The sequence below is a fragment of the Alligator mississippiensis genome, chromosome 11 (assembly GCF_030867095.1).
Source record: "Alligator mississippiensis isolate rAllMis1 chromosome 11, rAllMis1, whole genome shotgun sequence".
NCBI classification, from domain to species: Eukaryota; Metazoa; Chordata; order Crocodylia; family Alligatoridae; genus Alligator; species Alligator mississippiensis.
In genome coordinates this window covers 1,284,211-1,310,165 of record NC_081834.1, presented here as the reverse complement: position 1 = coordinate 1,310,165, position 25,955 = coordinate 1,284,211, and the positions used below count along the sequence as shown (strand labels likewise).

At 54.6% G+C, this 25,955-nt stretch overlaps 1 protein-coding gene across 4 annotated transcripts in view; it reads left to right on the top strand.

Annotated features, from left to right (window-relative positions):
- Positions 1-25,955, top strand: part of FRMD5 (FERM domain containing 5) — a 241,981-nt gene that overhangs the window by 183,731 nt on the left and 32,295 nt on the right. For all 4 annotated transcript variants that reach the window (XM_019496939.2, XM_019496938.2, XM_019496937.2 and 1 more), the window contains exons 2-5: positions 6,438-6,542; positions 10,608-10,650; positions 12,008-12,086; positions 24,017-24,114. In XM_019496939.2, coding sequence (XP_019352484.1) covers positions 6,438-6,542; positions 10,608-10,650; positions 12,008-12,086; positions 24,017-24,114 — 325 coding nt within the window. The remainder of the gene's footprint in view (positions 1-6,437; positions 6,543-10,607; positions 10,651-12,007; positions 12,087-24,016; positions 24,115-25,955) is intronic.

Below are 25,955 nucleotides of genomic sequence, written 5' to 3'. Positions count from 1 at the left end.
TGCAGGAGGGAACGAGTGCACGTTCCCAAGTCGGTGGATCCTGGTCGATGCCCCCTTGTCAGGTCGCCCAAGATCCCCTCTGCATCACTCGGCCCAAAGCATCAGCTGTTTCTTATCTCCTTGCAGCTGGATCTGAAGTCTCCCATCTGGGTCTCAGACAGCATCTCTTTCCACGTCTCCACTGCACAGCCCTTGCTCTGTGCTGGCATTTGCCACTGCACAACGTGCTTAACCTGGGTGAGAGCTGGCAGATTGCAGCAGATTTGCAAGTGGAGCAGCCCTGTCCTTGCATTTATCTTTGGAAACATAGGACTTTTGTTGCCAGGGCCTGGGGTCAGCCCTCCCGCGACAGCTGCAGCACTCCAGCCCGGCTCCGGGAACTCTTGCTAAGACCCCCAGAGACGTCTTTGCTGCTTGCAAAGGTCACGCGCTGCAGCCAGCGCTCATCAATGCGAAGCAAGCCAGTCATCTCTGCATTTGCATAATTCCTGCCTGAACTTCGTGACTCTTTAACTGACGAACGATTCATCCGAGACGCGGCGACATTTACCAACTGCGTCAAGTCCCGAAATGGGCTACCGCCAAGCCTGCAGGGGTTCCCTGATTGCACGGCCTATTTCTGTCGAGTGATTATTTGATCAGATAACGCGCTCGCTAACCGTATTTGTAGGAAAGCAGAACCCCGTGTTGTCTTAAAGGAGCCCTGTCGAGTGTCACAAGCAGCATTTGATCTGCGTGAGACGAAAAGCCTTAAGGAGCAGCTCACACCAACGTGAGAACAGGGGGGCGTCCAGGGGCTGTGCTTATTCTGCAAAGCAAACGGGTGTGAGAATCACGGGGGTGAAAGAGGCAAGGCCGAAGGGTCAGACATCGAGCTAATATTCTCATTGCGCCGTGTTAGCGCAGAGGATGGTGACCTCAGTGCGTTTCCTCCAGATTTGCATTGGTGCCAGCGGGCCTTTGTACACGCCACGTTTTCTGCCCTTTCATGTCTGTTTGCACAAGCTGGGTTTCCAGATGCTTTCGAGGCGAGTGAGAGCAACACGTCCCGTTCGCTAAGAAAAGTTCAGGTCTGGCTTCTGTCTCTAGTGGGTTATGGAACAGAGAAAATCCCACACAATTTACTGATTCGTTTTGATGCACTGGCTGGGGGAGTAGTTAGCTGATTGCACGATTTCACAATGATTACACACTTAATTCATACAACACAATTTTATTTTAAAACTCTTTGCTACGCATATAACACTGCTTAGCTTTAAGAAACACCACAAACATTAAAAACACAATAATTACATATATCAGAAACAATGCTCCGAATGCACTTCCTTCCCAAACAATACTATAAGAATTAGTGTTACAAAAACAACTACAATTACAACTAAAAGTTACATTTGAATCAATACTATTATTTTTCATATTGTACTTACAATCCTAGAATTCCAAGAAGCCAAATACCAAAATATGGTTTCATTCCTCAGTAGTACGATTTAATGGGTTGGCCTCAGTAGTACGGTTCAATGAAATGGGCTCAGCAATACAATTCAATAGGCTGGCCTCAGCAGTGATAGGACTAAGTCCCCTTCCTTCAGTCCCTTTCAGGTGCTCCGCGGCTTCAGCGTGAACTAAGAGATTCGTGTTCACGGAGAGGGTAGTTCAGGTGATCGGTCTGACCCGGGCTATACTTGCCATTTTTCCTTCGTTGTTCTGCAAGTGAAGTCACCTCCAAACTGGGACAGTAAGTTACAGTTTTTATTGAGCGAGCTGCCGTCAATGGGCTCCTCCTACTCAAGCCTGTCACTGCTCCCAAATTTGGGCTCGGATCTTACTCAACAGATTCTTTTGCCTTTGTTGAGCATTTTAAATTACCTTTGGGAAACTTCCATATCACTGCAAATGCCCTTTTCTTACCAATCTGGTCAAAAGGCCTTAGGGTTTGATCTCTCGGAACTCAGGATATTTGCTCTCTTTGTAAAAGACTTCTAAAAGATGAAATTTAAATTAAGACTTTAAACAAAGTCAGGACCTTTTGCACGTAGTCCCAAAACAATGAGCTAGATAAGGAGATAAATCTTATCTTCTTCCTGAAACTGGCTAATGGGCAACCTTTACAGACATTCAAACTGTTTCATTCAATATGACAGCTTCCTTCCAGGGTTCGAGGCATAAAGCTCGAGTCTTTCGGGAGCCACGGTTGATGTGGGTGCCCAGCTGGAGGTGCCTCAGGCCCCTGCTACGCATTAGATATATGACATAATTGACTGGTTAATCATGCAATACATTTAGACCGGCCACATGTGCAAAGTAATTATCACACAATTAACTGGTTAATCGCACAATACACTTACACCAGTCACACATGAAAACTAATTATCATGCCATAAAAATGGCTGTCCAGCTATAAAAAGAATTAAGGAGCTACAGAGTTAGTGCTTGAAAATGTCAGTGCTTGAATAGCTGATTTCTCTCCAGCTTTCATTTGAACGTGTGGCCGGGCCCTCAGAAACTCCCGAGTGCCAGCCCTCTGAGGATGAGGTGGTCGACGGGGAGAAGAGCTCCGTGCATCATTCCCAGCCGCTGGAAGCCAGAGCTGTGATCCTGCGGGCAACTTTAATGAGCATTGGAAGGACTCAGAACCTCGCAGGACCGGGTCCTTCGCTTCTGTTTTGATTATGGATGGAGTGGAAATGAGTGCAAAGGGCCTTTCTTAGCTCCTTCTGCTAATGATCAGAGCCCAGAAGGGCCAAAGTCTTCCATTGAGAGAGATTAGCACCAAGAGTGACTTGGGGTGCTGCCTCTCTGCGCCGAGGTACGCCAGCAGCCGTGCACGGAGAGGTTTGTGCAGTGCTGTGTGAAGGCATCTTGCATCCTGGCATGACCTTTGTCGCTCAAACCTGACGCCAGAACAGAGTATTCAGGGCCACATATTTCTGTAAGACACCTCCCGGTTTGCAGCAGCAAGCGTGTGCCCGAGCCTGGGCTGCCTCCAGGCTTTCCTTTTTAATAAACTTAACACATGTCAACTTTTATAGCCATGATCAAACTTCCCCCTTAACTTCCAGACGAGCGGGATCTATAAACTGGACCGGTATGCAGGGCCTTATAAAACAGCATCATCCAGGTGACTCCAACACCTCTCTTTTGTATTTTTTCGCCAGTCCAGTCTCAGCGGGCTCGCTGTCGTGTGCGTGACGTGCAGGCTGCAGCACTTGCACAGCAGAAGGCCTGCACTTGTTTAGAGCTGATTAAAGAAGCCGGCCAAAAACAATACTCGTTGCTCGAGGCAGAGGAGCTAATGTGTCTTGGCGCAGGGGGCTGGGATGTAAAACTGAGAAACAAACGTGGTATCACTTCTTTCTCCCCGTAGCCTGGTCTTTCGAATACTCACTTTGAGACGTGCCAGGAAGTAGAGCTAATAAATGCCATTAAACAGATGAAGTTTAAGCAGTGATACTTTTCTGCAGAGGCCTTATCCTCTTCTTAATGGTAACTAGGCTTGGTGTGTATCCAGGTCTTCCAGTGGCTGTAATTCAACACGAGAGTTATACGTTAGATATTTCCTTTTCTAGAGTTACATCTACACGTGATGCTTCAATGCGCATTAGCCTACATTAATGCACATTAAGGGCATGTGTTTACACGTGCATGCACTTAATGCACATTAAAATGGTGAATTTAGGCTATTTATACCTAAATTTGATACCTGCAAATGTGTGAATAGTTAAAATGCATTAAAACACATGTAGATGCATTAAAGTACATTAATGCTGCGTGTGTGGACTGACTTGGGACTAACTTTAGTCCCAAATCAGTCCACACACACAGCGTTAATGCGCTTTAACGCCTGCACATGTAGACGCCTGCCTAAACCCGCGTAATGCACTTTAAGCTAATGCCCATTAAATTTAGGCATGCTTAAATGCACGTGTAGACATGCCCTGACAGGAGTCTCCAGTTGGCCCAGCATGGGGTTGTGAAAGCATGTGCTGGTTAGACTGGTATTCACTTTTTACGGCACGCAGCAGTGCAAAGGGAAAGAGACTTTCTAAATAGCTCAACAGATGAGGAGGTGGCCGGAAAACAGGTTAAAAATAAGCTGGCCCTTCAGTCATAACACAGAGAGTCATGGATTAAAGAGCTTCAGTCTACTTAGCTCTTCCAAGAAGCAGTTCCGATCCTGGCCCGCACGGAAAGGAGATTTTTCTTGAGCAGGAAGATGCCTAACAAGGTCCTCTGGTTAGCTAGAGAGGCTGCAGAAATTCAGGCTAGAAATAAGGTTCAGATTTTGAACAGCGAAGGTAACGAAGCACTGGAACAACTTGCTTAGGGACACGATAGATTTTCCATCACTGGCAGTCGTTAGCGAGGCCGGGTGTCTTCCTGAGAGATGCGCTGCAGCCAGCAGACGTTACGGGCTCGGCGCGGAGGTTACGGGGCGAGGAGCTGGCCCCCGTTCTGCAGGAGCTCGAGCAGGGGCAGCATAACGGGCCCTCGGCCTTAAAATGGGTGGATGTTTTAGGACCTCTCAGCTCCCTTTATGGTTTCAGCGGTAGATGTATATATATATAGATCTCTCTCTGTATAGATATAGAGAGAGATCTAGCTATCTAGCTATCTGAGAGTTTCAGCCAAGCACCATCCTGGCTCCTGCTTGTGGAAATCCATGGAAATGGTTCAAATTTCAGGGTACCTAATAAGTGTTGCTGCAGTTTGGGCTCTCACCCAGAAATCTGGGGACGCTGAATTTGGCCGGGGTGTCCTGCAAAAACCAAAGCCATGTGAACACAGAGGACAGATTGATTACGGAAAACAAGGGAAAACACCAAATCCAACTTAAAACACTACCAACGACAAGGCGTACGTAGTCTGTAGGTCGCACCCTCCTGGGGAGGCTTCCCCCTGCCCGGGCAGTCTGGGACTTGGGGCTCACCCGCAGGGTTGGTTTGGGGGCCTGCACCCCGATACCTGCTACTCAGCAGGAGAGCCCTAGGGGCTGCAAGGGATTTGGGGCTAGCAATTTTGGGGTGGTCGCCCTCCAAAGCCACCACGTGGAAGTGGAGATGGTCGCTCTACAGCTTCCCAGGGAGCAACGAGGGGCCGTTGCAGCCCAGACTCAGAGACTCCCTCGCTCCCTTGCACCTGGGAGGTCCCCTTCGTTTTGGCTGGGTCCCCCCCAGCCCCCTCTTCCTAGGTGTCTGGCGTGACATCACCCCACGTATCCGATCAGGGCTTGCCAGTTTTTCCTCTTAACCAATTCATTTAAAAAGAACATCGCTGAACTTCAAAAAGTCCAGCCGGTGTGGTTACGGGGCTGGTCTTCCTGCTGCGACCTGACCGAAAGGCGTTTCTTGTGTCCAGCGCGCAGCGGGTGTCCTAACACAACCAAAAAACCATGCATGTGTCTGGTTTTGCAGCTAAGCTAGTGAAACGGCGATGTTTGTAATGTTCTGTACCGTGCACGCCGACAGGTCGTGACACGCACACGCGCCCCTAGGTATCCCGACAGCAAACACGACTGAAAGACAGCACATCTGAAACCACCGTCCTATTTAAATGAAGCGCACACTTTGCAGCACAGACAAACCAGTCGATTATGTCGTATATCTAATGCGTGGCGGGGGCCTGAGGCACCTCCAGCTGGGCACCAGCATCAACCGTGGCTCCCGAAAGACTCGAGCTTCACGCCTCAAACGCTGGAAGGCAGCCAGACCTGAGCTTGCCTGCCCACGTGAAACGAGAAGGCCTTTGCCATAGGAAATGGCTGTGTATTTTGTGTGTGTTGCACTGAGTGACATCAAGGCAGGTCATCAAGGGGGTTCAGGGCCTTGTCCGTGTTTAGCGGGGGCAGCGTGGCTGAGCTTTTCCCAAGTGGTGCTGACGGCCCGGCCCGTCACCATCGCAGGAGATGGGGACCGAGCTGCCGTCCTGCAGCAAGTCAGTCCCCGGCGTGGTAAGGAGGCGAGCTGAGCGCTGGGGAGCGAGGGTGTGTTGGCTGGTTGCAGCCTGGACTAACATCCCGGTGAATAGACGGGGTTTCTGTGACTGTGCATGGAGCAGGCCGGGTAATAGTCATCCTCCAGGTGACACGGCAGCGCGCTACCTCGGGCAGGGGCCAGCGCGGTACGTCCCACCGGGTCAGGGTTGCCTCTCAGGGCACCTGCACAGCCGCTGCAAGTCAATGGGGCTTTCCAGGGGTTGGAGCAGTGCAGAGGAGAGCAGAATTGGACCCTGAGCTTTATTCCTGGTACAATATGGGTGAAGGAGGGGGTGACCCCAGATGGATAAATGCCCAGCTCTGTCCCCATCCCCATGCCAGCGGGGACACGGAAACCAGCCCACCGCGAGCACTGGGACGACATCCGTGTCCTGGGGGGAACGTGGTCCAGTATTTTTGGGAGCTGTCGCTACCCAGCGGTAACCGCCGTTTCTTTCTCTTGCAGAGAGATGCCAAGGGGCAGTACCTGTTTGACCTCCTGTGCCACCACCTGAACTTGCTGGAGAAAGACTACTTTGGAATCCGGTTTGTGGACCCTGACAAGCAAAGGGTGAGTTATTGCTGCTTCCGTAGTGGGAAAAACTGTGCTAAATGACTGAGAAACCAAAGTGCAACACACACAGGGAAACAAAGCCTTTGAAACAGAAGTCATCCCAGTCGGTCGCCGGTCGTCCTCCCTACGGTCCTCTGCAATGCAAAGAGGCCAGGCAGCATGGCTGGATGTGCCCCGACGGGGTCGTTAGCAGGCTAGCGTGGTCTGCCGTGTCTGCTCGAGGACCCGCGATTCTCCTTGCTCCCGCAGCACGGTGCGGGGGGGCCGTGGCTACCTGCCTGCCGTTCAAAAGTGAGGGTTAGCTGCTCTCTCTTTCTGCAGGCATTTGGGAGCTCGGGGAGGGGGATCTGAGCTCTGTCCTGGCTCGGGCATCAGCAGCGCAGCTCTGCTCCAGCCATCAGCTGCGATGCATGACCCCACGAGGGCTCGGCAGGCATCAGCCCCCCCGGGCGAGCTGGCGCTGGCAAACCTCGTTTGGGAAAGGAGCAGATTTGATATGGAAGTAAAGCAGCAGCAGTGACAGACCCTCACGGTCGCGCTTGTTCAGAGCCGTATTTTAACCCTGCAGTATAACGCTCCCCTTCCTAAGGAAATGCAGTGGGATGTGGATGTGCCTCCCAGGAGACAGCAATGCAATGTGTCCTATGGACTGAGCATGACGGGTGTACGCCTAGCAGAGGAGGCTTTGCGCTGGACGCTGGTGGGGCACTGCATGCCCCTTGTGAGGTCCATCTGCAGGTTGCAGGGGCTCAGGGGCCAGCCCTGCAATGCCATCTGCCAGCACCGATGCCCAGGCATGCGCCCTGGCCTTGCTCCCCGCGCTCAGACGCTGCCCGGGAGTGGGGGGTGCAGAGCTGAGCAGATGGCGGCAGCAGGGACGGGGCAAGCTGACCCCTTGGAGGCTGAGTACCAACTGGTGCAGGGACGGGGGGTGTCCCCCAGTTGATTAAAGCACACGTGGACTGCAGAGTACATGCTGGAGGCATGATGGCAGCCCCAGGAACGGGAGGCTGAGGTGCCCCTTAATGCCAACCGGTTTATGATTTTTACGATACGACGAAGGGGATGGCAATCAGTCATTCTCTCCAGCCGCTGGGGGAAGAAGCAGTAGAAAATCGGCTGAATTCATAGCAAAGGGCAAGGTCATGCAGCAGGAAAAAATGCTTTTCTGGGGTGTTGGAGCAGCGGAGCAGGCTCAGGAGTCTCCTTCCCTGGAGGCTTTTACAGGCAGCTCAGACCTACACCCATCGGGGACCACGGAGGTTGCACCCATGTCCTCGTAGCTTTGCATAGGACCGTGTGCGGATCACTCAGGCACAATGCTTGTTCCCATCCCCGGCAAGTCATAACCGCACCCATTTCTGTGCATGGGCTGCAGTCCCTCCAGCCTTGCTTCTGGTGCGGCACGGTCACGGGAGATGAATAACCTCATCGGAAGGGGCTGCGGCCTCCAGCCCGGGCTGAGGGGTGGTGGCTCTACCGCGGGAGATGCTGATGCATTGCTAAGTGCCTCCCCGGGTGTGTCAGCTCTTTGTTTCCAAGCTCGTGGGCCAAGATGGGTGCAGAAATGCAGCCTGGCGTCGCGTGCATGGCAGCAGGTTGTCTCCGTTTGCACGGTTGTTGGAAGGCAGCTGCGTGCTGTGATTCGCTTACACATGCAGGTGGAAATCCCTCGGTACATCCCAATTCACCCATGACCGTGTGCACGCTGGCTGTGCTCCGGAGCGGCGCACGACACTCTTCCAGCTGGGCTGCGCAGTGCTTCAGGCAGGCCAATTAGCCTTGTCCAGTGGCAGGGCCAATTAGCCTGAGCAAATCAGCAAACCAGCTACATTGCTTCTGGTTAGACACCAGCCAGTGCCTCCGGCCTCAGAGACCTCAGGTCCGTGGTGTTACACCCGGGTCAGCTGGGCAGTACGGCAGTCGGGCTTGGCCCAGTCTCTGCAGGGCCCACGCGTGACCGAATTGCTCCCTAAACCCAGCCGTGTTTCCAGCTGCAAGTGCTGCGTTCCCCGCCTGACGGATGCAGCCGTCTCCTCAACCTGGTCTCACGGGCGCAGGAGACATTTCCCCTTGCAAGCAAAGTGTCCGTGCGCAGCCGCGTAATGGGTCTGCCGAGCCCGTGGAGGGGGTCCGAGGGGAAGGGAAGCCGGCACTGTGGCAGGGGGCTCGCCGCCTGCTTTCATAGCACCGCACAAGGCCAAATGCCCAATGCACCCAGTACCCAGGGGAGGCTGTATCTGCCTGGCAGTGATGCTCAGCCGGGGCCCAGGGCTGCCGTGGGTCCTTTGAAGGGTGCTGCGCAGTGCGAGAAGATGAACATCCGTCCTAAGTGCAGGTCTTTGCCCTTGTTCTCATTGAACCTCGTGACATTTCTTTTGGCCCAATCTCCCAATTTTTTCTGGGTCTCTCTGGATGGAGAGCATATCTACTACTCATCCACGAACTTGCTGAGGCTGCCCCGCATCCCGTCTTCCAGATCGATGAAGATACTGAACAGTTCCCCCTCTTCCTCCCTTTTGGGGCCGGGCAGGCGCCCCTGGCTCTGGGGCTCTCTCCCTGGGGACTGGGGGCTCTGCAAGCTGCTTTCAGGATTCGGTGCCTGCAAGAGGAGGATGGGGCAGGTGCTTCCTCAAGTAGCCTGGAGGGGCCGGCAACACCCTTCAGCTCTGTCACAGACTTGAGCAGCGAGCATTGCAAAATGCTGCCGTTGGGCCGCTGCTTGCAGGCGCCGTGAGCGTCGCTCCGGGAAGACAAGCCCTGGCTTTCACCCGTTGCAGCGAACGGGGCTGTCTTTTTTCTGGCTGGGGCCGGCTGGTTTCAATCAGGCCGTGCCGATGAGGGGAGGATGTGTGGCTTGGTCAGCGGGCGGGCGATGATATGCATTTCTCTTGGCTGGTAACAGCGAAGCAGGTCTTGGCTGGACGTCGTCCCTGCGTGGGCAGGGTTCACAGCTGCTGCTTATGAAAGCTTGGGCCTCTCTGATGTAGTCGGTCTATAAGGTGTGACACCACCCTGGTTGCTGCCAGCCATCCCGACGGCATCCTTTGAGCTGATGGGCTCCTTCCTGAGTGCTCGGGCGACGCAGACCCGTGCGCCCCGGGCGAGAAAACAGAATTTTCTGCAATTGCGGCAAGAGCTTTTTGCAAGCGCTCGTGTCCTCTTCCAGCCTTGTTTGGAGATAACACAGACCTGTTCGGCCGGGAGCCGAGGCTCTGGAGCATGCAGCTCCCCGTGGGTCCGGGGGACGCTCCCCAAAGCAACCAGGTGAACGGCAGGTGCAGGCCTGGCCGCGGCCACGCCAGAGCTGTTCCCGGAGGGGAAGGAGACCAGGACGTCACCCAAGGCAGGGGCCCAGCAGAGCTTGTGTGATGCCCCCTGGGTGTCTCATCTGAGTCTTTGGCCCTGGGGATGGGGTCTGGAGGCCGAGGCGGGGTCGGTCAGTGGCCGTGGGCTTTGTCCGTGGCTGGAGGCGAGGCATCCTGAGGGCTGGGCTCCTGGCCTTGCAGAGGTGCCCGTCGCTCCGTGCCTTAGCCCTCATCCCGGCACGTGGCTCCGGTAAGAGTTGCAGCTGGGTCTTCTGGGGAGAGATGATGCATCCCCTGCCTAGTCCTGCCCGTGACGATGGCCCTTTTGGGGAGGCTGTGACACCGTCTGGGGTCCATCGCCTGGCCCCGTGGCGTGTGCCACCCTCATCCCCGCTCGCTCTTGGATCCAAGGCCACGGCCGTGCGAGGGAAGCTGTCTGCGGGGAATCGAGGTTCGGACCCAGCACCCAACAGCCTGATATTCCTGACACCGGCTGCAGATCTTTTCAGCCCTACAAAATGAAGACGGGGCGAGTGTTTTACCCCCCGTGCACAGTGCGAGCTGTCCGGGGCAGGAGGCTGGGGGTCTCTGGCCCTCTCCTTTATGCATGGGGTCACTCTCCTGCTCCTCAGCGTACCGGCTCCTGTTTCCACCCCGTTTCCCCTGTTTCTTGCGTTGTGCTCTGGAGGGATGCCGCGGGGGTTGCAGGGAATATGACGCTGTTTTTTAAAACTCTGTTTCTTTTTCATTGCAGCATTGGCTGGAGTTCACTAAGTCTGTTGTGAAGCAGTTGAGGTGTAAGTATTGCATCTGCTACGTCTAAGTGTGCAGATACCCTGCAGGGCATGCACACGTGCCCCGTGATTGTATTAACGTTGCCACATGGGTGGGACGCTTGAATCATAGGGCTAATCCCCTGTGGACAACCTGCTGTTTGAGCCTCCCTCAAGGCACCCCGTTAAACTGAAAAGGGAAATTCTCTCGGGTCTTAATTGGGCCACAAATTGTAAATATTTCTGCATTGCACGTGCAAAACCTGCCTTTGCTCGCATCGGGCACACACACATGTGATCTGAGCGAGCAAAGGGGAATATGCAAGCATAGTCACCTGTTTTGCAAGTCAAAGCAAAGATTTGCTGCCTGCAAAGCAGATCGAATCCCGGATAATGTTGGGGCAATCCAGGCAGCGCGGTGCAAACCTGCTCCAACGTGTTCAGCCTTTTGGATGGACCGGATAGTCCTTGATTTGCCCCTCGGGTGCATCCCCCCAGCCAGTGCTCTGCTCCAGGGGCCAGTGCGAAACGGCCAGGGCGTTGTGTGGCCAACCCCCCACCTCTGTCCTTTCAGCCTCCCGCTTTCCGGTGGGACGGCAGCAGGGAGCCGTCTCTGTGGGAGCACGGGGACGGCTCCAACGCGCAGCGGCTGTGCAGCCAGACGAGATAGGATGGAAGATGCTTAGCTCGTCCCTCCATCCTGCCAGAGACCCGCTCGCAGTCGCAGTCTGGCCCTTTGCGTGCGTGTGTGTGAGCGTGCACGCATCCCCGCTGCGCTTGCCGAGCGGGGACGGACGGACGATTCGGATGGCAGGCAGGGTCCTCCACGTGGCCTCGGGGTCGGCAGGGCTGTAGGCTGGAGCTGAACTGTTCTCAGTGGGGGCAGAAGGAGCAATGGGCTCAAGCTGCAGCAAGGGAGGTTTAAGTTGGATACTAGAAAAAAACTTTCCCATGAGGAGGGTGGTGAAGCACCCCAGAGAGGTGGTGGGGTCTCCATCCTTGGAGGTGTTGAAGACCCGGGTAGACAAAGCCTTGGTTGGGATGATGTAGCTGGGGCTGGTCCTGCTTGGAGCAGGGGTTGCACTAGGTGTGACCTCCTGAGCTCCCTTCCAGCCCTCATTTTCTATGATGTTATGATGCAGCGAGCAGAGCAGAAGAGCGGGTTTCATGGCCCAGCGCCTGGAGGCAGGAGGTGCTTTGGGTTGGGGTCTCCCCTGCCCTCCTTGCCAGTGAGAAACCTGTGGGCTGCGTCTTGGGGCAGGCGGGACAGACAAGTGAGGAGAGACCTGAACCCTGGATCTGTCCTCCCAGGCGGGCGCAGGTGTAACGGCCTCCGAGCCTGCCGCGCGGGCGACCGTAACGCTGTCGTTTTGCATTGCAGCCCAGCCTCCCTTCACCATGTGCTTCCGCGTCAAGTTTTACCCCACCGACCCCGCCGCCCTGAAGGAGGAGATCACCAGGTAAGGCGGATGGCTGCGCTCGAGGGGACCGGCCGGGTCCGTGCAGCCTGGCTCTGCGCTCACCCGGGCCTTGGAGGAGGGTTAGGTGTAATGCAGGACCCGGGAGTGAGGGGCACAGCTTGTGAATCAGACCTTCCTAGACGAACCTGGGGTCTGACCCAGCAAACGGCAGCTCTTCTGCATGTGAGCTCTAGCAATGCCCACCCGATGCCAGCTTCCTCTGGGCAGGACCAGCCAGCCGCCTCGCCGTGTGGTTACAGGAGCATGAAAAACCCTCCGCCGCACTTGCCGTGTATCCCGCTGGCCTTCAGTGCCGAACCGGCTGCCGGTGCTCGTAAGCTTTTGATTTAATCCCACTAATGAACGTGCACGGCAGCCTGCTCGGCAGACTGGTGTAACCCTCGGCTCCTTGCAGCTCTCCGACGTCTCCCCCATCCTGGCTGCAATGCTTCGGGCTTGTTCGCCTCCGGAAATCCCCGTTATTCAGGGGGCTCAAGCAGAAGCGGGAGCTGGAACATGAGGGGGGAGTGGAAAATGCTCTTTCCTCCTTAAAAAAGCATCTTGGCACTGTTCCAATCGGTCGGCAGAGCTGCCGGGGTGATCCCCTCCAGAGCAGGGGGTCGGGATCGGACCCAGCATGCCAGGATCTGCACCACATGTAAAGACCAAACTCTGGGGTCCCTGTGCTGCCTCCGCTTGGTCCCACCTATGACTATTAGACTCCACGGGCCTCACGCCCTCTGCCCAGCACCGTGCACTGGTATCAGGCCACATGCATGGGGCCGTGGCCTGCGGGGCTCCCTGCAGACCCGTGGGGAGCCCTGCAGGCTGGACCACGTGGCACAGGGGCTGCATCTGCCCCACGGGCCAGGGGTTGAGTGCCCCTGCTCCAGACATAAGTGAATGGGGGCCTGACCCACAGCGCGTCCACCCCGCTGCCTCTCTGCCCCGAGCAGGGCACAGGGCGCAGGGCACAGGGCAGGGGGTGTGCAGCGGCTCCGCTGTCAGAAAGGGCACGGGGGAGACATGCGTGGGTGACTTGTGATGCCGAGCTGCAGACTCCTCGCAGAGACTTCTCCCTCTGAGAAACAGGTTCCTTTCAAAACCCACTTGCAAACCTCGAATGTGCACAGGTCAGAGGCCAGGCCAGTTGGTGATGTCTTTCACGCTCTCCGGCCACTTCTGGTGCCTGGTGATGGTTATAAGGCCAGCAGCCTTTTGGACTCGGTTATAGGTGCTCCGGCCACAGCCCAGCCCTCGGTCCGGGTAGGCGCTGCAATGCAGGGAGCACGCGTTGCTCCCCTCCCAGGCAGGCTCTGCCAGAAGGAGTCAGCCACATGCATCATCCACGTGGGGACCACGATGCAAGTGCCACGACACCCTGCCAGGGTTTAACGAGGGGATCCTGCAGCTAACCCTTGTGCACCGGAGCTGCAATCAAGCAGGGCAGCTAACAGGGGACCTGTCCCAGGGAGAGACGATGCAGATACATCACAAGTGCCTTGGAGAGCCGCGTGGCTCCGCTCAGACATACCCAAGACTCGTAGGAGCAGCGTCGTGCCGTGGGCCCCAGCCCATCCAAAGACACTTGGCCACAAAAGCTCCCTCTCTCAGACATATCCCGCCTTGAGCCTGAGAGGTAAAGGATGGACCCCTTCTCTCGCCTGTCTTCTGCCAGATGTTCGGTTTAGGACCATTCGCCGTCCTCTTAAAACAGCTGCACTTGACCCGATCTCCGCTGCCCCTTCGAGCAGACGGCGCCCGAGTCTGCTCCAAAGCCTCCTGCCCCCGGAGCGGCTCAGAAAGGGAGATGTCACATTTTGAATGCTGAACAGACAGTGCAGGTTTGCTTTAGAAAGCCCACTCAAATGGCAAGACTTAGGGCAGAAGGGAGAGAAGCCCTAAACGCTGGGATAAAATGTCGTAGACCCTGTGAGAACCTGTTGGGAAGAAACTCAGCGTTTGACTATGAAAGGCTGGGCATGAAGAGGGCGGAAGGACCTGGAGGGAGCCGCGAACGCTGTTTTGGGGCTGGAGAGGGGAAGCTCCTCAGCAAGGATACCGACATCAGCACGTGCGCCCTCGTAGGCTGCAAGTGCCACCGCGCGTGGCTCCGTTCGCAGATGCTGCTGGCGAAGGGGAGAGGGACCGCGCTGAGCTAGACGCGCTGCCCCGGCACCGGATGCGCTCACGCCACGGCCCGCTGTTCTCCGGGGATGGGAGGGAGGACCTGCCAACCAGACTCGATTTGTGAGCAACACAAATGTCGAGCCCGGAGAGCTGACAAGTGTCAGAGAGGCTTAAACCTCCCTTAGAGGCACTGGGTGCTGGGGATGGGGACTGGGGTCCCGCTGGGACCAAAGCCGTGCGGGTCTTGCCCCTCCGCTCAGATCAGCCCGATGCCAGATTTGGTACAGACTGTGGGGTTGCCTTCCCCTCCCCATGCCTGCCGGCTAAAAGGCACATGCACCTGCTACCAAGTCAAGGAAGGATCCCTCGCTCCCAGCGCCCGCCTGCAAAACAAATGCAGCTGTCAGCACCGTGCTGCCGGGCAGCACAGGTGTGAGAGCCTGGCCTTCTCGTCCGGCCTGCTCCAGCGCGGCTGCGCAGACACAGATGAGCCGGGGACGGCAGAGCTCTCTGCAGCCATTTGGACTCTTCCCAGGCAATAAATGTAGCCCCAAGACTTTGATTAATTCTCACTGTCATTCGTTAAGGTAACAAATGGCTACTGCTCTCTCCCGATGCCGCAGAGCGGGAGTGGAGGAGGAGGAGAGGGGAGGGGAGGTACAGCACCGTGTCGGGTTTGTTAAAGAGCAGCTTGGCTTTGTCTAGACGCCGTCGGGGTTGGGAGCATCGAGGACAGCGGTCCTCAGCCAGGGTGCCACGGCCCGGCAGGGTGCCTGGGGATCCTTGCAAGGGTGCCACGCAGTGTTAGATGTGCAAACGTGACTCGCGTGATAAACCCAGAGGTTTCAAACAGAGAGTCAAAAACATGCAGCCCTGTTCTGCGTTCAGAAAAACGGCATGAGTAGTTTTGTGCAGCAAAAAAACAAATGAAAACTAAGAGCTGGTCTTATCTGCGCCCTGCCTTGGGTCTATCCCAGGGGTGCCTCAAGTCTAAAAAGTGTGAGCACCGCTGGGTGAGGGGGGATGAAATATCCTTGCAGCCCAGGCCCGGTTCAGTCTCCCGTTCAGCATCTGCTCTCTGCCCCCGTGCGATGGAGGAGGCTGGGCAAGATGGGCCTGACCCAGGAACCGGCGGCTCTTACGTCCTCGTGAGACTGGGCAGAGGTGTTTCCACCGCAGCACTCGCTGCCCAAGGTGTCGTTCCTCTTTCCGATGGAACAAATTACAGTCAGATCTCAATGTCCTAACCAATGGGGCGAAGGAGGCTCCAAAAATTGCTGGACTTGGCAAGGGGGAAACTTGCTTTACTTTCTTTGGGCCTTTTCTTAGCAAATTTGCTTGTTCATTCGTGGTCCGAGTGCCTGGGCAGGTGTGGACAGTCCCCATCCTGATGTGATGCTGGGGATGCAGAGCATCCTTAGCCGGCTAGCACTTGATAGATCGCCTCTCTGGATTCAGGCCTGGGCTCCTCTCAAAGCCAGGGGCCACAGTGGAGTGAAACCTGGAAAAGGTGTCTGCTTTGCTGTCTGGGGTGACCCAGAATTACGGCGGGCTGCCGCCGGGGCATCTCTTAGCAGCGACGTGGGCGAGCAGCCGTGATCTCAGGCAGATGGGCCTCGTCTCTGTGAAGCTGCATTTGGTCACTCTTATAAGAGAGCTGTTTGCAGACTCGGGGAAAGAAACCAGATTGATCACAAGGTCAGTGCCTACTTGGTGGAAAACAGGCTTTGGGGGTGTCTGCACTTGAACGACGGGTCTTCCAGGCAAAGACAGCTGGGAAGCTGGCCAGTTAAAGTGCTGTCACGTGCACTGCCCCCATTTCAGACCTAGCCCTCGGAGTCTGGAAGAGTTTTCTGCCCTGCCTGTATGTATTTTAGTATTTTTGGGAGGAGTCTGTGACCTTTATTCTACGTCCTGGTTTCCCAATCCACGGCTAGTGAAAGCAGTCAAGTGCTGGACACGGGTGGTAAGACAGGCTGGAGGAACGGTGCTTGCAGGAATAGATGTGGGATGGTTTCTCTGGACCACGCTCTCAGCCTGGTTGGAAGGGGACAGGCATTTTGGGGAAACTAAACCTGAATTAAGGTGGTGATTATATCCTAGTCCCACTGGCAGTGCTCAGAGTACCCTAGGGAGATGTGGATGCATTTCCTGCATCAAAGGAGGCCAAAGCATTTAGGGTCAAACCCGCGTGCAAGGTTTCAACCAAGCCTGTCACAAAGTGCCTGCAGCTAGATTACAGCCTGCACAAGCGCGTGTGTGAAACGTCCCGTTGGTGCGTTCGGCCGTGTGTTGTGCTATGCCATTAGCAGATGCAGCGCTGCAATACTCTTTCATGTGAAACCTGGGTGTCTGGTTAGCGCACAGGTGGGTTTTATTGGCTGCCCTGGTATAAATGATGATGGGTGATGATGAGCAGCGCTGTGGAAGAGCAGAGGTGCTGCTCTCCTGGGATCCCGGTGTCCCCGGGGTTATACAGTCATGGATCTTGTTCTTGTTATTGCTGCTTTTTAAATGTTTAAAGATGAAGCGTTGGAGTGTAGTGCCGGTGGAAGGTATTAGATTATCAGCCCTGGAGAATAAAGACCTCGACTTAGCTGTAGGTGAAGGGAGCAGTAGCAGAAGCTCTCGTTTGTATTGTCTGAGCACAGTGCAAGTATTGCCTTACGGTGTGGACACTGGTGTCCCGGGCACTGCCAGACCCCAGCTCTATTCTCCTCAGGCCTTCAGGCAGTCACCCACGTGGGCTTGTTCCCGACCAGCAGCCTGGAGGTGAAAACCCCCAAATCCCTCTGCAGCCTCCGTGGGTGGGCGCTTGTACACAACACGAATGTAAGCGCTGCAACCGCGTTTCTGTTTGCACAGCGGGATTTCCTGCCGCTTGAAACGTCTTTTCAACGTGTTAAAGTAACACACATTGGAGGCGTTATTTTTTCCCCCAGGGGTGACTGACCCCCATAACCCATGCCACTGCCAAGAGTCAAGAGCCAGGCTGAGCACACGATGCGTCGCGTAGGCGTACCGAGAGGGATGGACTTTGGGACTGTGTTGCCTTGGGGATATTTCCAGTCAGGCTGTGTGCCTCTGCTTGGCGGTGATAAACTTCTCTAGGTTTCTCTTTAGAGCGATGGGTATGAAAACAGAAAAAAATGGGAAATGAGGCCAGGGTAGGGGAAGATCAGGAGGTGTGCTTATGTCCCAATGCTGTACAAAACGCACGGGAGGTTGACTTGCAACGGAGAGCCAACAACTTGAGTCCTTATCTAAGAGGCTAGGGAAGTTAAGACGCTGACTACGTGGCCAGCTCTCCTCTGCCTGCTAGCTAGCCCAGGTACCAGCAGATTAAAACAAAGCCAGTCGGTCACAAACAGAGCCTATTTTACTATAACTGGAGGTCCAGGACGCTGGCTTTTCTGCTGCTACCGGAACGTGCCCTGGAGTCAACTTCCCCGAACGCGATTTGCTTTCACATTTGAAGCACATCGGGGAAGAGCCGAAGCAGTGTCGGGCCCTAGCTGCCAGGCCGACGAGCCTCCTTGTTTTGCAGAAAAGACGTGCATTTGGTTTGCAGATGATATGCTAACCATGCGGTGATTAGGCCTTAATTTAAATGTGAAACGGCCAATGACATCCATCTGAATAGCAATTGCTATTATGCGGGCATTAAACCATGCATACAATATGCTAATTGTATGTCTTTTCTATAATCCAGAGATTAGTGAAACATCTGCAGCTCTCAAGTATAATAAGGAAACTGGAAAAAACTATTCAGCTTTCACTTCTCGAGGGTGGAAACTTGATCGATGGGGGTCATCACAGACAGGCCTGTTGCAAACATACAGCAGGAAGAAAAAGACAGCAGCACTTTGCATTACTTCAGGTCTGCAGCCAGAACGTCCTGGACTATTTCCAAGATAATGTGACTGCATATTTCAGTGACAGTTTTCCCTCTGCATCGCATAGCTGCCATTTCCAGCTGTGTAAAGCTGGCTCTCTTCCCCCGTTTCTCGTGTCCCGGTGAGATCCATTTTCTTGAAAACAGAAGAATTCAAATGAAGCCGAGCTTTTAATGGAGGTGAAGTGGAGGAGTCCGGCGGAGGGCAGTGGAAGTGGTTGTGGGGCTGGGGCACGTGGCTGGTGAGGAGAGGCCGAGGGAACTGGGTTTACTTGGTTTGCAGACTGAGGGGGGATTTGACAGCAGCCTTCACCTCCCTGCCGGGGGGCTGCAAAGAGGATGGAGCTGGGCTGGTCTCAGTGGGGGCAGATACAGGACAAGGAGCAATGGGCTCACGCTGCAGCGAGGGAAGTTGAGGTTGGATATTAGGAGAAACTTTCTTACCAGGAAGATATTAAAGCATTGAAACAGGCTCCCCAGAGAGGTGGTGGAGTCTCCATCCTGGCAGGCTTTTAAGCCCCTGGTAGACCAAGCCTTGGCTGGGATGCTGTAGTTGGGGCTGGTCCTGCTCGGAGCAGGAGGTTGGGCTAGATGTGACCTCCTGCGCTCCCTCCAGCCCTCCTTGTCTGTGAGTCTGAGCTGAGGCAGAGGCCAGCCACCATTTTGTCAGCGTTCACCACATTGGAAAGAATAAAATACGCTGCGAAGGGGGAATACTGGCTTCAAGGTGTTGGTTAACTGGCAGGGAAGAGAAGAAGCTCCATTCAGTGTAGAGTTAAATCGGCTTCAGGAGACCCTGCCTGAAGAGAGCAGGAGTGCCAGCAGGAATGGCCGAAATCCTCGAGTCCAGAAAGGACTTCCCAGGCTCGTCATAGATTCATAGGTTCACAGATGTTAGGGTCGGAAGGGACCTCAACAGATCATCGAGTCCGACCCCCTGCATAGGCAGGAAAGAGTGCTGGGTCTAGATGACCCCAGCTAGATGCTCGTCTAACCTCCTCTTGAAGACCCCCAGGGTAGGGGAGAGCACCACCTCCCTTGGGAGCCCGTTCCAGACCTTGGCCACTCGAACTGTGAAGAAGTTCTTCCTAATGTCCAATAATATTTAATACCTTGTTAAAGGGAAGTTGCATTTGTGCAGTTTGCGCCTCGTCCATGGGTGTTGTCTAGGCCAGCGGGTCTCAGGTCTTTTAGGACTCAAGGCATCCCTCGATAGAGTCAGGGCACCCCTGGCTAGACTCCAGGCACCCCTTGGAAAATGTCAGCCCTTTAATTTAATGTATAAAAATAATAGAGCGGTTCTTCCGCTGCCCACTCACAGCAGGGCAGGATGCTTTTCACACTCTGGCCTCCTGTTTCCCATCTCTGGGTTTATCTTGGGAATCGCATCGGCACACCTAGCAGTGTGTGGCACGCCCTGGTTGCGAATCACTGGTCTGGGCACAGCCAAGTCTGCTCGGTCGTTGTGCTGGGCTCCTCTGCAGCCCCTTTTCTGCAGCTCATGAGACGAAACTCTGCGATCCGTCCCGGGTCAGGCTGCATCCACCCGTGGCATCCACATAGTTCGCGCTCACGTGGATACGATATTGAGCTCACTCAAACAAGGCACGTCTACACATGTGCATTAGCCTATTTTAATGCGCATTAAAACATCACAAAAATCTTTTGCTCTTTAGTTAATGAGCATTAAAATAGGCTAATGCACATTTTTCTAGTACCGCGCAAGGGAGGTACTAAATGTGATGCGCACATTCATGAACATGTAGACGAGCCCACGGAGCCCTTCCCCTGCTGCGTGAGGAGCTGATAGGGAGGCACGGATCATCTTCTAAGCCCCAGAAGCACTTGGCCGCTTCTGGAGCCGGTGGACGGGGGGAGTCGGGATTTTGCACGTGCTGCGCTGAGGCCTGATGCAGATCTGGCTTCGTGAGGGATCGGGCTAAATACACGGCGGTAATCTGGCAGTTTGGCTCTATTTTTGTGCCCGGGCCTCGGTCACATCTTGTTTTTCTCTATCCAAGAGCTCTCACCAGCATCGCTTGGCTGAAACCTTTAGTACAGCGCGCCTCTGCCTCCGCCCGTGCTGACCCTGCCAAATTTTTCTCCATTAGTTGTTTGATACCTGTGGATCGGGGGCTCCCGCTCCCAGGTGTGCATCTCCTCTGCATTAGCCCTTCCTGCTGGAAAGTCCTGGATCCCGGTGCTACCAGGGGCACGCTCAACCTGCGGATTGCAAAGAATGGCCTGTCCATATTGCTTTGCACTTTTAGATCGGCCTGGAAATGAAATTTGTCCAGCCCACGCCTAGAAAACACGGGTGACGTGACCCCGCACCGCCTACCAGGAGCACGCGCACAGGGGAAGCAGAGCTCAGCAACACGGCTGGAACGGGGCATTGATATCCAGGCAAGACAAGGGCTAATTAGCTGCTGGGCACTGGTTCTACTTCTAATAAGGCAGAAGGCAGGGCAGATTTGCACCTCACAGACTAACTAAATCAGCAATGCGTAGCGTAAACTTTCACAAGCAGCAGCTTGCTCGATGCGATGCTGTGAAGGGGCTGCAAGAAGGTGCTCAAAGGAAAGCACCTCGGATGTGAGCGGCTGGCGTGGAGGCCGCTGTAGCGGTCGGCTGGTTTCTGATGCGGTGCGGAGGCGATACGGCCACGGCAGACATCCACACTGGGGTCCAAGGAGTGAATCGGCTGGCAGGAGTCTCCCAGGGCCGGTCGGATGGAGACGGGGAAGACCTTGCTCTGGACGGACCCCGCTGTGCCTCTTCATCGACCCCCTGGACCAAGGGACGCGACTTAATTTCTTCTAATATCCTGCAGACCATCACCTGCTCCGGTGCCCTCTGGACAGACAGAGATGCCGGCGTGCAAGAGCGGACGCACACCCATTTGACACCAATACCGGGAGACAGGCAGCCTCGCAGCTCCTGGACGCTGCTCTGCTGAGCTCAGGGTGCTGTTTGGAGAAAACCAAACTTTAAAAATGAACTTGAAGTGGAAATAGAGGAACTGGAAATCATCCACAGACCTGGACTGCGTGAAGTCTGGTCTAGACGGAGACGAGGGATTCGTATCCCATTACCTGGATTAGCTTTTGTAAGGCCTGTGTCCCTCCTTCAGTGGGCTGCTGCTTGCTTTTCTCTCTCCTACCCACCTTGCCTCTCTCAGCCGTGCCCTCTGCTTCTCCACCTCCTTTCCTGCCCTTTCTGCTCTAATCGCTGCTTTCTGTTCAGCATCCTGCTTGCGAAAGCTTATGCTACATATCTCTGATTAGTTAGTCTGTAAGGTGCCAATCTACCCTGCCTTCTGCCCGGCTTCAGACTAACGCGGCTAACTAACTCTCCCCACCTGTAAGACATCTGCCCATAAAATGCATGCGGGCAGCGGGTCCTGAAAGCTCAGAGCAGAGCTTGGGGCTTGAATGCTGCGACACCGGAGATGGGCGCATGCAACGCTAGCTGGGTGTCTCTCAAAACTCAAGTCTGTTTATCAGTGAAGCGATGAAGCTCGCCGTGTCGGAAATGTGAACTCAAGAAATCAAGCACGGCTGAGATGCTGCAGAGCGGAGGTTTGATTATTTAAACATATTTCCAAGCATGCCAATTTACAATTTGCTCCTTAATTACACGAGCTGTGTTTGACATCAGGTTGTTTCCCCCCGTGCAGCGTGCCATCATCGCTCAGCCCAAACCGGTACTTATTTGAAGTGTATTAGGATCCTGTCATTTCCACTCATTTGTTGTTTACCTTTTTTTACTGCTTTGATTTATTGAAGCCATGCAAAAAGATCTGTTGGCAGGCAAGCAGAGGAGGCAGCTTGCTTTTAAGGACGTTGGCTTCATTCTCGGTTAATGATGGATGCCGAAGGACTGGGTGAAAGCATGCGAGGCTCTCTACACTTTGCAGGGCGCTAACAGGCCACTTGCCCACGTGTGCAAGGAGGAGGAAATTCTCCTAAAACAGATGTTGGATGAAGGGTTGGATTCAAGGGCACATTGGAAACTCAGAAAACTGAAGGCCAGAACAGCCGCTCCGACCGGGGACCTGGGAGCTTCGATAGCACCAGGCAATAAATGCTAAACGTTCGGATTTCAGTGCCACGCAGTTATTTCTCCCCATCATACACGACACACCATTTGGCCCCTCAATGTGAAGAGGCCAGGATGGAAAAATGGTCCACAGTCAACCAGGTCAGATTGGCAAGGACAAGTGCGGTGCCCTTGAATAATTGCATACCCAAATACAGACGGGCCAGGTTGCAGGACTGCAGAGCAGGGCCTGGAGCTTGCAGTGGACTGGGAGCCGACTAGGAGCCTGCAGCGTGTCCTTGCTGCCAAAAACCCAACAGCGTCCCGGGTTGCGTGAGCCGGAGCGTGACCGCAATCAAGGGGAGTGATGCTTCTGCTCCGTTCAGCGCCGGCGAGGCCTCCCCCGGAGCGAGGTGCCTAGTTTGGGGCACTTCGAGAAGGACGCGGACAGCTTGGAAAGAGTCCTGGGGAGAGCAGCAAAAATAATCGGTGGCTTGGGAAACGTGACTGGTGAAGAACGGCTGAAAACACCGGGCCTGTTGAGTCTGGAGAAGAGAAGACTGGGGCCGGTATTTGATAACCATAAGAGCGACGATCGAGGGGATGGAGATGAGGTTTTCTCTGTGGCTGCAGGAGAAAGGACTCGCAGCAATGGCTTCAAGGTGCAGATGGGGAAAGCTGGGGTTGGAGATGAGGAGGCGCTTTCTGGTCAAGCGTGGGAGCAGGGCAGCTGCTTAGGGAAATCGGGGAATTTCCATCCTTGGAAGTTGTCGAGTTCAGGTTGGACAGACGCTGGGCCAGTGGAGCAGGAGGCTGGCTAGGGGCGACCCCGTGAAGTCCCTTCCCGCCCAACGTCCCCACGACCCGCTAAGAAATGAGCATTAGTGCTGGGCAGTCTGGAGGGGCTTTTGCACCTGGCATGGCTCCTGCAGCTGCAAGTGGGGCAGAAGTCCCCTCTCTTGAGCTCTTCAGCTTGAGAGCAGCTGCTTTTCTGGCAGCCGTAGGTCAGTCCAACCCGGCCGATTAGGCTGAGCGCAGGGTAGCCGGATGAAACTTTGCGGCCTGTGTCATGCAGCTCAGCGTGATCTAATTAATGGTCCAAGAATATACGACGCTAAGTGCAGCAGGCATATAAGATAGGTTGGCTCCAGTGGACCTAGACCAGTTCCTTTCCTATCCTGCCATTGCTCCCAAAGCAGGGTCTGGCCTTTGGCTTGGCGTTGAGGTCTGGTCCCACTAGCCCGCGGCGCTCATAACCTCAGGGTGCCGTGACCTTATTGCAGCCAAACCTGGGAGCATGGCAAGCCACCGCAGCGCCAGCCTTCTCCAGAGCCCGGCGAGCCCGATAGCAGGCATTTCCACTGAAGCTGGTGAGCTGCCACCGACATGCAACAGCCAGACAGTGACAGGAGAAGCATTTATACATCGATATCAATGCGCCCCGCTTTCCACGTCCGTGCCAATGGAGAAGGGTCCCTGCAGACTTCCCGTGAAATGCGCAGCCCTTTCTCCCCGTCTGCCGGTGTCCCTGGTTTTTAATTGTCGTGGTAGTCAGGACCCAAGCAATAAGTGGGCATTTTCCTTGAGGAGCTCCCTTACCTTTCATGGGTCTTCTCTTCTCCTTATCCCTCTCCTGGGCAGTTGAAGAGTGGCATGAGCATGGCAGGGAAGCACAGAGAACGGTCTCTAATTGGGGATTGCATGTTAATTAGCACTTGACTAAGTCACAGCGGATGCACTGTCTCTTAATTGGGATGTTTGAAGAGGAATCATCTTAATGCAGATTTTCTATGTTGGAATTGCACATTCAAAACCATTTCAGCTCATCTCTCTAATTCAGGGCCCCTCCTGCCTCTCTCCGCAGGTACTTGGTCTTCCTGCAGATCAAACGAGATCTCTACCATGGCCGCCTTCTCTGCAAGACATCGGATGCTGCTTTGTTAGCCGCCTATATCCTTCAAGGTAATGCTTTTTGACAAGATAAATTTGCTTTTCATGCTAAGTACTGATTACATTATTTCACTTACAACAGATCACTGCACCTTGAATACAAATGTCATCTACCCAACGCAGGGCTCATGTTTCAAGATTGTACCTGTGTCATACCAGCCTGGGCTGAAATAGCACGGGAAGCGATGCTGTGATCTAACCTGTACCCGATGCAGATACTCTCCCATCCGCTCCTGCAGAGTCGTTCTGCCTGGAGTCGGGTCGGCCGTGTCCCTTGGGTTGACCAGAGAGGATCTGGAGAGTCGCGCTTGTCTAGTGCAGTGATTCTCAACCGGGGATGGCGGGTGGACCGTGGCATCCTGCAGTGCCTTCAGATCCTTTCAAGGGTGCCTCGCAGTGCTAGCACTGCAAAGTGTGCAAACAAGGTGTGCAAAAAAGGACTGTAGCAGCAGGAGACTCAATATCGATTTGAAAGAAGCTTCACAGGTGATCAAAGATAGAAACCGAATAAAAGGCGCTCGCTCAGGCTGAGACTCCCCGCAGAAGTCCAGCCGCAGCCGTGGGTATCTCAGACCCGCGTCCAGGCGTGTGTCAGTGCACCCGGCAGAGATGGTTGCACTAGTGTGTGATCACGGGTGCTTTTGAGCAAGTCGCTCTGACCTCTTGTCACCTTTTGAACTGGAGTCTTAGGCTCCGGCTACACATTACACGTATGAAGCCATTAACTGGTTAAAAGCGCAGTAAATTTAGACTGGCCACACATGCAAAGCGATTATCCCACAATGAACGAGTTAAGTGCATAATCAATTTAAACCGGCCACACGTGCAAAGTCATTATCACACGCTAAATATGACTGTCCAGCTATGAAAGGAGCCAACTCGCTGTGAAGTTAGTGCTTGAAAATGTGCAACAACTCTGCAGCTGGTTTCTATCCAGTTGTCATCTGATGGTGTGACAGGGCCCTTGGATCTGGGCTGGCCGGTCCAGTCCTCATTTACCGTCCTCGGTGTCGCCTTCTCCTCTTCCTCCAGCTGCCCTCCCATCACAGCACAAGACGCCGACTGGTTCGGAAGGGGCGCGCCGTTCCCGGGAGAAACGTGACCACGTTTGCACCTTTCGTGTTTCTTGCAACTACAAGTGGGGCGAAAGTCCCCTCCCTTTAGCTTGAGAGCAGCTGGTTTTCTGGAAGACGTAGGTCGGTCGAATCCGGATGATGAGGCTCGGTGCAGGGTAGCTGGATGAAACTTGGTGGCCCATGTTATGCAGAAGCTGAGAGCGATCTAACGGCCCGTTCCAGCAATAAGGGTAGATGCCATTAAGTGCAGCAGGTCTGGAGCAGCTTCACTTAGCATTCAAAGTGAGATCTCTTTTCACCTCCAAAGCCATAATTCATACTTCACGGCTCTTTCTGCCCCAGCCCATGACTTTGCCCACCTCTGGGAGGGAGCCTTGCTGAAGCAGCAGCTGATTTATGGAGCTTTACATTTTACCGGAGCACAGATGAAATCACCGTTTTGTGCCGCAGCCAAGTGCATTAAGGGACGCGCGGCGTCCACCTCCTGCTCTCTGTCTGCCCCACGCAGACGAGCACAGCGTCTTAATGAGCCCGGTGACAAAGCCCTGTCCTTCCCGCAGCCGCGTGCCCTTCCGGGATGGGGGTTTAAGGCAGGACAAGGAAAACAGAGTCTGGTCCTTTATAACGCACATCGACTTGTTGTCCTGGTCTAATAAAAGATATCCCCTCTGCCATGAGCTCTGATTTCATCTGAGAGGGGCGCACAAAGCAGCAGCACCAGAGGTGGAAGCGTGGGTGCATGTCAGTGCAAAGGGGCGTAGGTTGTAGCTGCAGGCA